The following is an 18,197-nucleotide window of genomic DNA, read 5'->3' on the forward strand; positions in this document are numbered from 1 at the left end:
AAAAGAAAATACTTTGGATGAATGTATATATTCTAAAAATCTGATGTTTTTTTCGTAAGTTGCCCGGTTTTGTCAGTGTGCCTTTGATGTCCATTTTCCATAGCAACCGTTCATTACTTTTTCCACATGAAAAGTACATGTACCTTTTTTGATTTGAAGATTATCATAGATAGATGAATGTTTTGTGGGATTACTACCCATTGTTCAAATGATAGCATGTTGTCTATAAACATTTCAAGGAATCAGCTGTCTGTTCAGGGATTACTGGCAGTTGAAGGTCAAGATGTTTGATTTTTGTAAAGTCACTGGTTTCGATTGGTGACTTACAGTAGGTGACTATACCTATGAGTGGTGCAATATCAGCCAATTATGTAGATTTGCTTGCTGAAATGCAAGGAAACATTGTAATATTGTCATTTTCTTGAATTTTTTACAACAGGGTCTGAATGAGAAGACATGAAAAATATATTCAAACAGTGATGCTACCATACCAGATTTCCAGATAAAATGGTAAGATTATTCTTTACTGACAAAAGAATCTCTGAAAAATGCTGACTCAGCTGTTTTCTTATTGTGTTGATAAATATATAACACCTTTTCCTTCATATAATTAAAAAGTAATTTGTAAGGAAATGTTTTAAAACTCTACCAAAGAGGGAAATAGCAGTTCAGTCTTAATCAGCTCCTTACATGTTTGAGAACTGTAGTTTACTATCAAGCAATGTATTAAAGGTTGCAAATTGAGCAAGAATGGTGACTTAACTTTTTCCACCAATGACTCAATAAAGTGTCTGTCACTGAAAATTGAGCACAGCAATAATAATGTCTAATGAAACTGTTGAATCGTATTTCTTTTAACGCAGCTATTTGCAAAATTTAAATAAAAATGAAAAAGTTGTAGAAGCGGCTTTTCATCAATTCTCTCCGTTATTCTTATGGGAAGAATAGAATCATCTAGAACTTAGAGCAAAGTTAATTTTGAGATGGAGTAGACGGAGCCAATTTGGATAATAATGATGAATACCAGGAACATTATGTACCGTAGCTGGGTCCATTTCTCTGCATGGTTCGTAATCTAATGGTCTTTAATAGGGTAGCTTTTTAGTCCCCACGGACATCGTCCGGGGGGACTTATAGGTTTGGTCATGTCCGTCCGTCCGTCCGTCCGTCTGTCCGTGCATGCGTCCGTCCGTTCACGCAGATATCTCAGAGACGCCTGGAGCGATTTCGTTCAAACTTGGTACAAGGATAGTACCCTACCTCATACAGATGCACGTCGATTTGTTTCACAATGTGATCAAATTTGGCCGTGTTAGAGGACTTTTTAGTTTTCACCTCCATAGACTCCCATGTATAAGGCAGTCCATAGACTCCCATGTATAAGGCAGTCCATAGACTCCCATGTATAAGGCAGTCCATAGACTCCCATGTATAAGGAAGTCCATAGACTCCCATGTATAAGGCAGTCCATAGACTCCCATGTATAAGGCAGTCCATAGACTCCCATGTATAAGGCCAAGAAAAATAAAAATTTAGTTTCTCATCGTATTCATATTGCAAAAAGGATGCAGTGACACAGTTTTTAGTCCCCACAGATAAAGTCCAGGGGGCTCATAGATTGGGTCATGTCAGTCCATGAGTCCATCCATGTGAGTCCATCCGTTCACGCAGATATCTCAGACACTTTGACAAAATGTCACGTGACCAAAATGTCACGTGACCTTGGTGACCTTTGACCTCGAATATACATATTTGTCCATAACTCGGTAACCACAAGTGCTAAACCTTTCATATATGGTATGATGGGACACCTTATGACGCCACATATTGTACCTCATTAATTATGTGCATATCTAATTTTGAGCGAGCCAATAGAGCTAGAGGTCTGATTTTTGGTATGTAGGGATAACTTAGCAATACAATTTTTTTGACAAAATGTCACGTGACCTCAATGACCTTTGACCTCAAATATACATATTTTTCCAAAACTCAGTAACCACAAGTGCTACACCCTTCATATTTGGTATGATAGGACACCTTATGACGCCACATATTGAACCTCATTAATTATGTGCATATCAATTTTGAGCGAGCCAATAGAGCTAGAGGTCTGATTTTTGGTATATAGGAATAACTTAGCAATACAATTTTTTTGACAAAATGTCATGTGACCTCGGTGACCTTTGACCTCAAATATACATATTTGTGCATAACTCAGTAACCACAAGTGCTACACCCTTCATATTTGGTATGATGGGACACCTTATGACGCCACATATTGTTCCTCATTAATTATGTGCATATCTAATTTTGAGCGAGCCAATAGAGCTAGAGGTCTGATTTTTGGTATATAGGGATAACTTAGCAATACAATTTTTTTGACAAAATGTCACGTGACCTTGGTGACCTTTGACCTCAAATATACATATTTGTCCATAACTCAGTAACCACAAGTGCTATACCCTTCATATTTGGTATGATGGGACACCTTATGACGCCACATATTGTACCTCATTAATTATGTGCATATCTAATTTTGAGCAAGCCAATAGAGGTAAATGTATGATTTTTAGTATATAGGGATAGACTATAGGATAGAAATTTTTTGACAAAATGTCATGTGACCTCGATAACCTTTTACCTAAAATACACGATTATGTCAATAAATAAGTAACCACAAGTGCCATGTCCTTTATATTTAGTAGGATGGGAGACCTTATGACAACACATGCTTTACCTCGTTAATTATGCCCATATATAATTGTGGGCAAGCCAATAGAGCTAGGGGTCTGAATTTTGGCATATATGGATTAATTAGCAATACAATGTTTTTTTCAAAATGTCACGTGACCTTGATGACCTTTGACCTTGAATATGCATATATATGCATAACTCAGTAACCACAAGTTCTTTACGCTTCAATTTTGATAGGATAATAGACCTTAAGATGTCACATCTTGTACCTCATTTATTATGCACATATGTATTTCTTGGCTGGCCAATACAGCTAGAGGTCTGATCTTTTTTCCCGATTTAGAACCATAACTTAGACATGCCTCTTGTTTCAAATTGGGAACAATGACATAGACCTATGTGTCCATAGATCTGAACATATACACTCCAGTGATACTTTTTAATGACCACATTTCCCTGCCCCATCAAGACTAATACTCCTATTACAAGTGGGGACTATGTCATTGTCAATGACTTGTACTGTTTCTGTTGCATTTTCAATGGACACCCATAGATACCGGCATCTTGAATGGTCAAGCTCTGAAATAGCCATCACCGACTGTTCACTGCTATTCGCCTGCCAAGCTAGAACCACTTCAGGTTGTGGCAATTAAATATCACAAAAACCATGTGGTTTGGATTGCAACAGTGTTGGGACTTAAGATGGAAGAGGAAATGAACACAGACAAAAGTGTGACCGGATTAGATGTAATTGAAATGTGATGTAACGTTGCTCAACAGTTTTAACCGGACATGCCTCGGAATCTAATATCAGGCTCAGTGGATTCAAGCAATATGTACGTTTGAATACAGAACATGTTTATTTCACAGATGTTCAATCCTGAAAACTACAGATCTAGATTTTCTAGTCTCCAAGCATTTTTTTCTATTGTTGTATTATACCTATAACTATTATATGCTCCATTCTGCACCCGGTATCTTACAGAGGTTTCTTTTAAACATGCAGTGGAGATTGACTCTCTGAGAAAACTTCCTATCCAGATTACATTCCTTGGACATTTCCATGCTAATATCTCTCTGTCCTCTTGAGGAAAAATTAATTTTTTACTTCTAGAATCTTGATCACACGTGAACTGAAACATCCACACATTTTCAAGGTGATTATTGCCAAAGGAAACCTTTCAGCTCATCATGGGACCTGTTCAGAATTTGAAACAAAGCTTGCACTTGAAGATTCAGTTTCACACTATTTATGGTTTATCCAAAAAATGTCAGTGCAATTTATAGTCTACAGTCTGGGTGGTTTTATTTTTGTTTGTCTTGCATTTGAAATGCTAGGTATAGACATCAGACTGGAGTTGCTGGTATTATTTCATTGTCACTGCGGTAATTCAGTTCAGTTCCAAGGTTTGCAGTCGCATGAGTAAAATAAAAATATTATTCAGTTTGGTGGTGATCAGTGCTTACAAAAAATATACTTGGGTCATTTAATATCATGAATGAAGCATTCATTCCCCAGGTGATATTTGGTCTATTGCATGATCTTATCAAGATCAACTCAAATAATGTATGTCAATCATTTACAGTATGATTGTCAAAATAAGACCTTGGTGCCGGAAATTGTTGGTTTGTTGAAGCAGCCACCAGGTAATCTTCTAGAAAGCACAAATTATTATCACCATTGCTTATCTGATCTGCTGTATGCAGTACACAGACAGGTGTGTGTTGTTGACCTGTCTTTCAACATTTTCAGTGGTCTGAAATATCTTACAGTTCAGACTAATATAATACCAGATATTCTTAACAATGTTTAACAACATTCCATTTGAATCTATACGCAAAAAAAATATATTTTTTGAACTATTTAAATTAGACTTTGTGATAATGCATGCCCTAAATATTAATTTAGGTCTTTTTGACCACTTATTGAAACTGTAAAAATAAATTGTCAAAAAATTCCAACCATTATCTGCATGGTGCATCAGTAAAAAACTGCCCAAATATGAAAAAAGTCTGAATCTTTGTCAGCAGTGCAAAATGTGTTAGGTGTATTCGTAAACAAACCTACATGTACAACTATGATCATTGTCATTTTCTTATCGAGGAATATAAAAGTGACAGAAGTTAAAACATTGACTTTGTCAGTTTCATCAGGGACACACCAAAGCAATTTAATATGTGTCAAAGGGTTGAAAAGTCAGAGTATTTCCTAAGTTACCTAATGATTAGAATACGATCCTTCCTTGTAAGAAAATCTATCAGTTACAAAGTATCTGTATCAGACCACATTTCCGGGACCCTCATCTTTCTTCAGTGTCAATAAACTTCACATTTTAGCAATATGACCCCCAAAAAATGTTAAAAAGACCTTGCAATGGTCTGTGTTGAAATTCCTAAATTTCAGTTGTCCGTACTACTTCACAAAATAAATATTTTTTTTATGCATAACTTTCTAAAAACCAGACTTCCAATGTAAAACATGTAATTTGAACATTTTTAATCCCAAACTTTAACAGTCCACTTGAAATAGTTCCGGTTCACTTTCAGTCATACTGACTATGCGGGAACAAGTTACCATTGAATCCAGTGGAGTGTATGATATTCGATATAACATGTATTAGTAATTATCAAGCTTTCTGTAGTAAAAGTTATGATTGTAATTCCTAATGTTCAGAACATGCATTGTACTTGTCACATTGTCATCCCTAATTTTTACATGTAGATCGATAGTCACACCATGAGAACAGCAGGGCTGAACTAATGCTTAATTGTTAAGGTAAGGATGGAGAGGGTTATTTTCTGCATTTACTTTGTTAAAAAAGGGACGGACCATATGAGGGAAATAAAAGTGCAAAGCAAAATTTACCAGGGAATTTTTTTACAGCGTTGCTAATTTGCAAAATAGTTTTCATGTAACTCTCTTTCAAGAAAATGTGGAATTCTGGGAAAAAGGTGGAATTCTGGGAAAAAGGTGCATGCCATGCAGCAAAAACCCCAAATCTTGCATTCTGAACACTCACCCCCCTCAAGACATAATTGGCAATCCCAAAGTATTTAAATGTAATACTTCACCTGTGTTATATTCCATTGATTTACAGCGTGGTTTTGCCACTTGTCAAGAAATCTAACTGTCAATGCGATATGAACTGAACATTTGTAAATGTTTCATTTTTAATCAGTATTTGTATTACTTTATTTCTAGCTATCTTACTGTATCAATATTGAAATTGTGTCTCAGCTTTGTGTGTATTTTTATAATAACCAGAGATAATTAAAACAATAAAGTGTCAATGAAAAACAAATTGTCATCTTTATAGCCACCTGTGTATAGGCTTTACTGCTTCAATGCAAATTTAAAAATAACATTATTGTCCAGGTAACCATATGTTTTTGTTTCTTATTGTGAAGCCATGAAAACACAGATGGTGTTTGTCTGCCAGTTTGTAAATACTGAAATAACAATAGCTGGCTTCTCTTTTGAAATGTGTGAAATCATGTATTTATATCCTATTTATTTGATCTTGGTTGAAAATGGCAAAAATATTGCAGAAGAAAAAAAATGCCAAACAAATGTTTTAAGGCATGCTGCTATTAGAAAAATAAAATATTCACCTGACGATGGTTTGAATATAGAGTATGTATTCCATGATAAAATTGACAAAAATTGTGAATGTGATTAAAATTGACAACCTTGCCCCCTCCCTTCCTAAAATCCAATGGTCCATCCCTTAAACAACTTGTGTGCTCTTGTAAGGAATATTCTCATTCTAGGTTAGTTAATGATGATACATTGGTTACTTCAATTTGATTTTACAGTACAATTTATATTGATAAATTTATATTGATAAATTTATGATAAATAAAACTCAAATGGTAGAATTTAACAGTGTGAGTTAATTATCTGCTGTCATGATATGGCATATCTATACTATATTGGCATCTGTCATGATAAAATTGGGCTATCAAATTAAAATAAATGATAATGGTGGGTCTGTTTGCACGGAGGAAATTAACATCCAATTTGAGTTGACAGGTAATGAGAATAACACTTTGTTCTCGCTGTTTGCAAATGCAGCATGCTAATTGTGTGTCTGATAATTACCAGAGGCAAATATGTCCAAGCCTGCGCTGCTTAATTTATTTGCTTTGTGTCAACATGCTAATGTGGAATGACTTGATAGCCATGGGTTTTTCTCTTTTGGAAAAATTCAATTTATTCCTCCTGGAGTTTTCTCAACTAAAATTCTTGTCACGTGTTGCTAGTGATACAAACCCAAATACAAATATGGTATTACATAATTGCATCCTTTCATAGATAACATGCTGATATGTAAAATTCCATGCTGAATACACAATCTCATTGCTATCTTTAACATTTTTTTGTGACATCCACTTGTGTCCTGTTTTAGAAAAATTTGACTGTACTGGACTTTTGTTTTGAGATGTACTGACGTAAGACAAGTCAAAATCACAAAATCAAACATTTACGGAACTATTATTTTAGTCGATAACAAAACCGTAGTACCCTAATAATGTTCACCTTGAGAACGCAACCATTTTAATTTTGTGTCAGTGCAGTCGAATGTAAATCTTGTTTCCCAGATGATAATTAAGGACATTTAATGAAGTCTGTAATTATTGTCTCGTGTGATGACAAAGATTGTATGATTCAGATGAATTAAAAGTTAATTAATGACTTGCTTTTACAGTAACCTTTTATTCATACCTACATAATTATCTCTCAGCGACATTATATATCAAGAAAAAAATATTAAAAAAAAAATGACTCGAATTTTAATTTAGTATGTTGAAAATTTCAAAATATTTGCTGAGACAAATACGCGAGAAGCAGGAAGTTGGGGTAGAAAGAATATCTGGTCAGAGGTTGTGATATGATGCAGATGCAGAGTACCTGATGGCTTGCAGAAAAGACGAACCGTGTCTGTAGTTACTGTGGCGATAAATTAGAATTTCATCCGGCGACCTTATTGATCACGGTGTAGCTTTGTAGTTCTGAGTTGAACACTCACCGGGTACTTAAGGATGGGACACGTGTTTGAACCGGGGCATTTTGCTGTTTGATGTTCCATTCCAAGAGGAAGAAAAGCTACAGCCCTGTTAAAAATCTGAGACACGTTTCTGCATGCCGTGTGTGCTTGAGCAACTCTGCTCGAATGTCAATTAGTCTGTGAAGTGTGCCACAGCGTCTTGTTCTTTTTGTCCACTTTTAGTTTTGAACTGAAATCTCTTTTGACTAGACTGAGAAGTTTCCTTCTTTTCAAACTTCGAACGGCTAATCGATGTGCAACGGTGCTGAAGTAGAAGACAGACTGTTACATGTATTATCTGAATGTTACTGTATTAGTTCTGAACAGCTTTTGTAGGTAATTAGCATATCTTTGAATGAAGTTTGCAGTTTTAGCATCTCCACAGAGTTAAGGTACTGCCTCGGGGACAGACATTCTGACTCAAAAACTTTTGCAATACTTGTTGGTCTTCCGCTTATTTGGGCTCATTTTGAAGCTCAGAGAGTAAATAAAATTTTCACTGGCATGTTTTTGCAAAAATCCAAAATTTTAGTTCCGCCGTAGAGATAACACAGGGATGCCAGCCATTTTGAATTTCATATGTTGGTAAATATTGAGTAATTTAATTCTCTTGTACCAAAATATGCACAGTGACCCCAGATTTTATTCTTGATTATTAAAGTAAGGTGTGGTTTTTAAGTTTATGGAATGTCTTTGCAAAACTTTAAGCCTTTCAATTTCAAGGCACTTACTGAAGTACTATGATTCCGCTAGTTTTTCATAATTGTATATATTTTACATGTAATTTGAACAATGAGGCTTAGAATTAACCCTTTGCGTGCTGTAATTTTTCCAACCAAAATTTACTGCCTCATTTTACCAATTTTTATGAATTTTTTTGAATTTTTTAAATAAATTTGGACCCAATGGACATCATATTTCATTGGCTAAAAGTTTTTTATCAAAATTTTGGCAGAAATCGAGGAAAATCGGATATTATAAAGGCAACAAAAATTGACGTTGGCGCTCAAAGGGTTTATGGAAGTTTGCAGGCCATGTGCATTCATGTTGAACAAGGACAGTGTTGTTTATTGTTTTGTGAATGGCAGAATTTCACTTACCATGCTGTACAGAATTTGGCATAAGTCACTTCCTTATTACATTGTAGCCAATCTGTATTTATAATGGACCATCTTAAGTCTGAATATCCTCTGCTAATAATTACTCATTGCTGATATGAATATTCAAACAATGCTTATTAATAAATACACTTTGCATAAATTAATGCCTTCATTCAGGATCAAGCATTGCATGAAACTGTATGTACTTTATCTGAAGAAATAAAGCTTGGCAATCGGCCAATATTTTACAATATAATTTTTTTTAAATTGATTATAGCGAATTTTCATGATTTAATTCCAATTTTAAATGCCAAATAGGACTACACGAGTGCAAGACACAGTAGTTTTAAGAGTGATAGTAATCCTGAATTTAAAAACATGATGTAAATAATGAAAATTGAAAAGAAAAAAAGAAAATGAGGAATAGGTTTAGAGGGTGTGTGGTATGTCATTTGTAGTATTGGAATGGCTGTTATCACTAGATTTTCATACACTTTTTATGATGAATACAACATCTGTATAAATTGGGTCAATATGTATTTTACAGTGCTTGTGACCTGAAATGACCTTGGAAGTTGTCAGCATTTGTAAATTCAAGTAAACAAATTCCAGTGTATGCTGTAAGATTGCATAACAATTTTGCCTTTTTCTAATCCGTCTATTGTCTCCATCCAGAAAAAGTAGAGGATTTGTGCATTTTGACTTGTGGCACAAACATTACAGAATACAGCCAATTTACTCCTACACTGCATTGTTTTATTACGTCCATAGTGTATAGCTGTAAATGAGCTATTGGGAGATAAATTATGACTTAGGCAATTTGTGCCCAGCTGCATTCATCAGATTGTTAGCTCATTAAATACTCTTTGCAGATAACTGTGTCGGCCATGTATGTGCCTGAATGGTTTTTGGTGTCCTCATTTTATTTACAAAATAATTTTTAAAAATGTTTTCTTCAATATAAGATTGAATAAGCTGTAAAAAAATTCTGTACTGAGTCAAGCTATAAGTACTTTGACAAGCATGGATTATGTGTGTCTTCAAAGAGTAGAGATGGTGTTTTAACAAGATCTGACCATTGACAATGTCAGACAGGTGTTATGGTCATTCATCACAGCATACTGTGACATGGTTTAATCATATTGTATGACACTCCTTCAACTAAATTGATTACCTTGGATGTCTTTGGTAAAGCCCCGGTTATTAACGTAATTTTACAATATGTACAGGTCCACCGTTCCCTTAAAAAACAAAGTGAAATTTGAGAATGGAAGATGCCAATTTAAGGAAACTTGGCCCCTAAAAATTCTTCAAGGTCAATACTTGAGCCACAATAAAGTTTTGTATGGTAGTCTGTCATGGAAAGTCTCCCCTGCTGGTGAGATAGCAAAGACCAGGGCAGACATGACAATTGCCTATCACACCATGCTAGCTTGATGTTTTTTATTTGTAGAGGTCTGATCATTTCCCTTGTCATTTTATTGAATGCTACACACTTTAAAACATAGAAGCACTAAAAAAACCCACAAATCAAAATGCTAGGGGGGAGAGAGAGAGAGAGAGAGAGAGAGAGAGAGAGAGAGAGAGAGAGAGAGAGACAGGTATGAAAGCTGATGTGTACAGTGAAGATGTATGGCAGTTCAATACAGCTTGTGTTGAGGATGTTTTAAGTTTTCTGCAGAGATGCATAAACTTTGACATTTTAAGTGAACTTTGACATAATTGTGTACCCTTTATAGCTTAAATTGAGATGCTCTCAATTTACAGATAAAATAGATTATGAATGTAATCAGAAATAGTCATTGTTTACATTATATAGATGTGAATTTATTGATATATGTATAAGTAAATACCCATGCATTATATATCAATGCAGTTGAAATATTTAAATCGTAAATTTCAACTAAGGTGTTATATTTACTGTCAAACAACTACAGTGGTGTTGATAGTCATGTCAATATTGATCTTAAATCCACTTCATTGGTTCAGAATTAGCAGTCAAATTTAATGAGTTCTTGATGTTTGTTGAAGGTTACTGAAGTGCCAGAAGAGAGCTCTGTGCCGCAATGGATAGTTGCCGCAAGTGTAACTCATTTTAATTTAGCTCAAGTGAGTTCCCGTGGCTACCACCCGTGAACATTCTGCCAAACACCAATTGGGTGAGTACACTAACTGTAACAGCCTGGAACTTGGGCTTTTCTTTCTACATGTCATTTACCCACTGTTGCATTATATTAGCATCCACTTAGCCCGACTTAAAAAGCTTCCATTCTTTGGCGTATTAATTACACTTACAATTAAATTCTTGAAATTTTGCTGTGAAACAGTTAAGTACAGCAATGGAGGGCAGTGATTGAATTGGCATGTCTTTCATCAGCAGATCACTAGACTTTCCTTATTCACCACGCTCAGCACTGTTCCTATTTATATACCATTGAATATTTATACAGTGGTGGCATTCAAACCCAGCATTGAACCATTCAGTGCAACGTCTGTATCTCTAGTTCCGGATACGCTGTGTAGTGAGGACTTGGCCCCTGTGCCTGGCGGTGTTCCCTCACAGTAAAATAAGCCGTAATTCTCATGTCATCATCCTGGGGTTTCAGCCGGTGAACCAAGGCCTTGTTTTGATGCCAGTGTGAATTTTTTTTATTTTACTGCAGTCAAAGGCATTCCCGTGTTGGCCGTCAGTGCAGTTACATGTGCATGCATGGTATATCAACGTCTACACTGTACTGATTCTGAGCTGTCAGATTTTTTTACGGGTACAGTAGAGTGTTGAGCCGACGGGCTGACGCTGTAAGGAAGAGGCCGTGAGTGACAACATAGCGTACAGTGCACAGACACCAAACAGCTTTCTGTGTAAATTTCCAATAGGAGACAAGCAGCGATGGCAAGCCACCACGTCTGGGACAAATTCAGCCCATCTGAGTTCCAACAACTACAGGACTATGCCTCATGTAAGTCACAAATATCTTTGTATATGTTTTGTTTTTGTTTTTAGCCCGGCCAACATATAAACTAACACTCACACACATCTACATACTACAATTACTGCAGCTATATGAGCGTGACAAGATCAAACTGCTGTGTTATATCAATGCAGCCAAACATTGTTGAGGATTGGCACTCGATACATTCATACTCAGCCACTGTCAAGTTTATCTGTCAATCTGCAGAGTGCGGTGCACTTTCACTGAAGTGTGTCTCACACAGAACAAGTTGTATTTGCTCCTGTTATGTTTTATCCCCGCTTGTTGTGTGCACACACAAATGTACTCAACACATAGGCAGTTCAAGTGGGTCACCCCAGGCTATTGTCCCACTTCACAAATCTATTGTCCTTGAACATTGTTGACAAATACATAATATGCAAATCAAGCAACCAGACTGTGGTCTGAGCTCCTTCAGTTGTGTTAAACCCTAATTACCTTGGGAAGGTTAACTTGACCTTTGTTAGCTTTGGAGGGAGGTGGCGGCAAATGTGAAATTTTTCCCCTTGTAGCACAACTCTCTGCAAGTACTGACTATGTATAGTCCATACTGTTCACTCATTTGCAGTGTTTTTCTCACAAGGGCTTTAATAGGTATTTGGTGATAGGTGTTATTTCAAGCCAAGATGGCTGTGTGTATGGGAAAAGAAATTTATAAAATATAGAAAAATAGTCAGTTTTATGTAAAGTTTTGGATTATGTAACACATAACAAAAAAAACCACTTATAGGTTGCAAGGAGGTCCCTAGTTTCAAATTAAAACTGTTGATGTAGTTATCTCTATGGTCATTCGAAATGAGCTTTCACAGATTTATTTAGAGGAGATAATATGGATAATTTTCAGTGAAGAAACTTTGTGTGGTGTCTCAAAAATTGGATTTAATTTCTCTTTTCCACACAGGTCTATTCAAATAACATGTCTGCCAAAGCAAACGTGACATTTAAAATGTACTATGTGTTGAATTATCACATATTGTATATTCCAAATTTAACTGTTAAAAATTGATCATGTACACTGTGTATCCAAATGATATCTTTTGTCCAAACCAGGTTGATATTTGAAATGGGCCATGGTTTTAATTTCCAACTCTTTTTCTTTGTTGTAACTTGTGAAATTTGTCACTTGTCTGTCACTTCTGTCAGATGATGACGCCATGAGTTGCTGAAAAATTAAGAGTTAGTTATTTATATGCTAAAATAATCCAGGCATTGTTGAAGCAAATGTGACAAAATGTCAGGGGATAACTAAAGTATTTATGAGGCCGTGTAGTCGGTGAAACTTAAGGTGCAGTTTAGTCATTGAATCATAATGATTTTTTGTGAGTTGTAAAGTACCCTTACTTGACAGTCCGACATACACATCACACGTGTGATTGTACTGGGACATATCAGCGTAACCTTTTATTCACACACACTGTCACTGTGTGTATGTGGGTGTGTGCCAGCCATCTGTGTTTGAGACTGGTTATATTTTTGAGACTTGTATGTATGAATTATTGCTGTGCTCATAAAGAATAAATTTTGAATCATGAAAAAAAAGGAAAAGTTTAAAGAATTGAGGAAAAGTTATCAATTTCTAATCTAGACCAGTGTAACATAGAATACTCCAATTTTAAGCAATCTCTGACTAATGCAGAATTTTTATTCAAGAAAAGTGAATTATGGATGGTATGGGATATAACCAGTCAGGAATATCAAATACGTTACGGTTGCTCCGTGCATAACCTGGTTCATATAGTAGAAACAGCATGAAGGGTGGGCACTCTCTTCACTGTCAAGTGTTGTTGTAGTGTTTCTCAAACACTTGTTTGTTCAAATGTATGATTTATGATAATTCCTTATTATGGTCCCTGGCTTACAGTCAGGAAAAATATTACTTAAGCTGAAACTTGCTATTGTAGTTAGAAAAACTAAAGAATTGAGGATTAATTCAATCAACAGGAATGTGTGATAATTAATTACGTTATTACTTAACGAGGGTGACTGTCAGCGAAGGTCATTGCCCGAGGTTTAAAGCACTGTCATTGGCCGAGGTTTAAAGCACTGTCGTCACTGTGGGGTCATTGTCAGGTCATGCCTTTATGAGTTAAGCTTGAACCAGCTGTGTGTAATGCCAACTTGCAAACATGACGGATGCTTTGAGAGCTTAGGTAGGGAAATTGGGTTATACATTTCACAAGGTCCTAGCCTTTTTTCTGAAAAGATGATAAAAAGATGATAACCATGAAATGAACAGGAGGTGTACTGTAAACTTTTTTGGTGTAAAAGCCCATGACCTTTATTTTCAGATATGAAACATCTGCAGTATTTATATCCATTGCTATAAAAACAAAAAAAAAGATTATTATTAATTTTAATTTTTTTATGTCATATTAAATTTTACTGAAAACTCGTACAGATTGATCTAGGGACAAATTAAACTAATCATTCTAAAGTAAACATGAAATCAAATTGTGACATTTACAAAAGGGAGTAATTTTTGACATGTTTTTTGTGAATTGATGCAGTGAAAATTTATTTGAAGCCACTAAGATTGTCAGGTCATTTTAGGCTGTTTTTACATGATCGTTATTTTAGGCATATCAAAAAATACATTTTGAAGGTTTTCCCTTTCAAAGGTATATAGCGTTGTATTTTAGACAGAGATAGTTCCTTTTACTTATCAATTGTCTGGCCTGTGGACAGTGAATTGGCATTTGGTCACTATTATCTGCTGGAAAGGTATTTGTGCATCCCTCGTCTTTAACCCTTTCACCATCATGGTTTGGCCCAAACCTGTTATAATATCAATGGGGATTGTGGACCAATTTACAGGGAATCGGGGGAGAGTGGATTAAAGTGTAGCATTCTCGATGTGAATCTCCTACATGAAATGATTTATCATTCCATTTCACATTTTTGTATGATGAACAAGATAGGAACTGTGTAATGTGTTTGAGCTGGCACAATGTGAATTACGGTGTGTCCTAGTTAACTCTATTCAGTGGAATATTCCATTTTAAAGAAGGGAAAAAAGGTTAAAGTAGTTTTGGTCAGTTGCCAACAACATCGCATATTATGTAGCAACCACACCCCTTTGAAATAATTCTTCAAGTACCTGATTTGTTTTGAAGTGTATTTACATTAAACTGGAAGTAGGAAAATTTTTTTATTTTTTTATGTGCGTACTGTATGCACACAAAACCATAAGAATCTGTAGCTTTGTCACTCTGATGTCAAAAAACGGAAGATATTGCCGAAAACAGTCAGTGATTTAAAGTGTGGACAATCTATGCCGAATAGCTGTGAAACAAAGTAGCTACAAATGAGTGTGATTTGTGTATGTATTAATTACAAGAACACCCAATCCCCTTAGGTTAAATACCCAATCACAGTGAATACCTCAAGCAGATCAACAGAGGCGGCCTGCCACTTGAGACAGAATCAACCACCGCCATGCAGACCTTTTCTAATTCAATTTAACAAGATCCATCACGATCCTTTTAGTCAGGGTACCAGTGTAATTTTAAACCCAAGAAATTAGCAGAGGAAACACAAAAGGCGGACTTTAATGGCAAAACCGTCCATTATTTTGATGTTTGCAGGAAAAACATGTTACTGAAATGGAGACTGAAACCAGGTTTCACTTCGTCTCCACCAGTCTCGGTCAAAATAAGTCTGTAAAATTTATCGTCAAATGTAAAAAAAAAAAAAAGAGCAACAGGCAAAAGGATGTTGGGAGCAAAATATAATAAAGTTATTCTGATTTAGCAAATACTGTGAATTATTGAAGACATTCAGACTTCCGGTATATTATATTCAAATTATTTGAAAGATTCAAATAGGGTTATTTAAAGAGTTCATCTCTGAAAGATAATGATAATCAAAAGTACATGTTCTTTAACTCAGGATGAAGTTGAAATGTTTGGTTTCAGGATGGAATGAGTTGGAAATGAGAAAAAAAAATCATAATCTTTTTCTGTACTGTCAACCTTTTAACAGTGATGTGTGGTTATGTAAAAAATTCGAGGTGTGTTCCAAAGTTATAAAGCAAGCTGGTTTGTGAGGAGGTTGTTGAATTTGGCCGTAATGTTGCGCAATTTAGCATAAATGACGTCAAAACTGATGGTTAGTATTCATATGATTGTCGTTTAATGAGTCAGAAGAGGACATGCTCTGAACTAAACCATTTGATACAGCTGATACACACTTCATTTGAACTTCAATCAGTCTCTGTGACCAATTAGTGAGTTCAAACCGCAACTCACTCACCTTGTGCATATCGTGGAGATACCTTCACAAAGTATGGCAAATGGTTCCTTGTTATTCCTTGTAAAAACTCGGAAGCTTGTTTGTCAATAAGACAGTAAATGAATGGTCAGTTTTCATGTCAACTTGTCAAAGAGATTTTATTGCTATGCATGATAGAGACAAAATTTTATATTTAATTATGTAGTCATTCTGTACTCAAATGCCCTAGCTAGGGTAGTGTAACAAAAATAATACGAATTGAAAGATGAAAATGTTGGAGTATAGTGCCCTGGAAAATAACTTGTACCGTACTTTTACTGGTACCTTTAATTTTTTGTAGGCAATCTTCCCGCTGCAGCCAAGAGACTCCAGCATTCATTCATAATTCGGGTGTTACGTGTGTTGGAAATGTATTTTCCTATGGAAATAAGGAGCTCTGGTTCAGTACAATACAGATTTTGCTTTCTAAAAGATATTAGGAAAATCTGTATTAAAATCAATGGTTTTTGAAAAAAAAGCAATCTGCCAGTCTCGTGATGACATTACATCAGCTGGAACGCTCTTGATGACTTCGGTGATGGCAAAGATCATTTTTTTCCTCTATCAATGAAACTGAAATATGAATTGTAATGATTGATATTCCTGTGCTAATCTCCATCTCCGGATGTTCGTATTCCACAGCGGTGCAACCACTAGGTCTGGTACTGGACATTTAGTTTGTCTACATGAGCTTAAAAAAGTGCCAGCTTGTATACGTTGATAATCTCTCCTAATTCCTGGCCGTCATTAGAATCTCGAATCAAACCATACAGGAATACTCTCAGGCTGCCCTGTGCTAGTTGGATTCTGTTCCATCCAAAACAGATGTAGATTTTGTAATGTTAGAAGCGATAGCCAAGACTGCAAATGTTACTCATATCATAATTTTTATAGGTTTTGGTGTATTATGTGTAAATAGAAAGCACCTGTAATAATATCTGCAGGTCATACCTGCATCCAACTGTGCATTTAAGAGAGATTATTTGCTTTTACAGTAAACTTAGTCTGTATACTGACAGGTCACATATTGTTCAAATTATTCACCTATTTACTTTCGTCATCTGCTATAACCAAATATTTCAACAGTGTGTTTTGACTGCCAAACCAGTTTGGAAAGGGGGTTGTTGAATATTAAAATTTTTACTGTAATTTATGGCGTGGTGTGTGACACCAGCAAAAATTTCAAAAAAAAGTAATCTATACAAAATAAAATAAAAATTACCAGGTTCTGCTGTTGACTTGTACTTGTGTTTAGTAAATAAATAGAAAATTACCCTCAAGGAGAGTCAAAATATGATTGACTGCTCACACAAGTGTTCAGTTGTCCAGATGAAAATTGCAGTTGTCATGAAATTAATTGAAAGTGTATTCTTGAAAATGCTAAAAAAGATACAGAAAACTATCCCAAGTATTTAGATTGAAGTTATCTGTTGTATGAATCACTGTCCTGAATGGAAAACGAAATCTCACATTGCCAAGGTGCTAATGGATGCATTGTTTTTGTGGTACCCTGGCAGTATCTACCTGAAGCTGTGACATCATCACTGAATATATGCAGTATCTCTTTATATGGTTTTTTCGAGTGGCAATGACATCACAAAATTTTGCAAGAGCAAAAAATCTGCTGGCTGTGAAAATGTACACTTTAAGCAGTGTTTTCTCTGCATGTTCATTGAAAGGGGCACTTTCTGCCCATTCAATAAAATTAGGGGGTAGACTTGACATTTTAGGGGGCAGTCACCTTTGATGCTGATTTTGCCTTCCTATGAAGCGCGTCCTCGATATCATTACGATCGTCACCCAGTTCAGTTGTGTCGTCTTTGTCGTATGCAGCACATATGCATAAACATCGACATGATGACGTTTGTCAGCTTTTGATGTGCTCGGTCGCTCTCTATCTTCTGTCTAATTGTCACAGTTTCCCCGACTAAGGATTCGACAATATGTTCCCTCGGGCACGATTCGGTCCGAATTTGGGGGGCTTAAATCAATGAAAATATGCACCGATCCCCATGCGCCGATCAAACGATGGTGTTGCATTGTTATACACGTGCCTATACAATGCTAAAGCTCGAATTTTCCCAACTTCCATC

General features: G+C 35.7%; 1 protein-coding gene across 8 annotated transcripts in view; it reads left to right on the forward strand.

Moving 5' to 3' along the window:
- The window catches only part of LOC139117353 (diacylglycerol kinase beta-like), a 281,533-nt gene that overhangs the window by 27,231 nt on the left and 236,105 nt on the right, over nt 1–18,197 (forward strand). For 2 of the 8 annotated variants that reach the window (XM_070680373.1, XM_070680372.1), the window contains exons 2-4: nt 440–510; nt 10,874–11,001; nt 11,506–11,802. In XM_070680373.1, coding sequence (XP_070536474.1) covers nt 11,733–11,802 — 70 coding nt within the window. In that variant the 5' untranslated portion in view covers nt 440–510; nt 10,874–11,001; nt 11,506–11,732. Of the gene's footprint in view, nt 1–439; nt 511–10,873; nt 11,002–11,122; nt 11,803–18,197 lie in introns of those variants that run through there. The other 6 variants (XM_070680376.1, XM_070680381.1, XM_070680371.1 and 3 more) reach the window with 5 other exon arrangements.

This window comes from Ptychodera flava, chromosome 18, assembly GCF_041260155.1.
Source record: "Ptychodera flava strain L36383 chromosome 18, AS_Pfla_20210202, whole genome shotgun sequence".
Classification (NCBI taxonomy): Eukaryota; Metazoa; Hemichordata; class Enteropneusta; family Ptychoderidae; genus Ptychodera; species Ptychodera flava.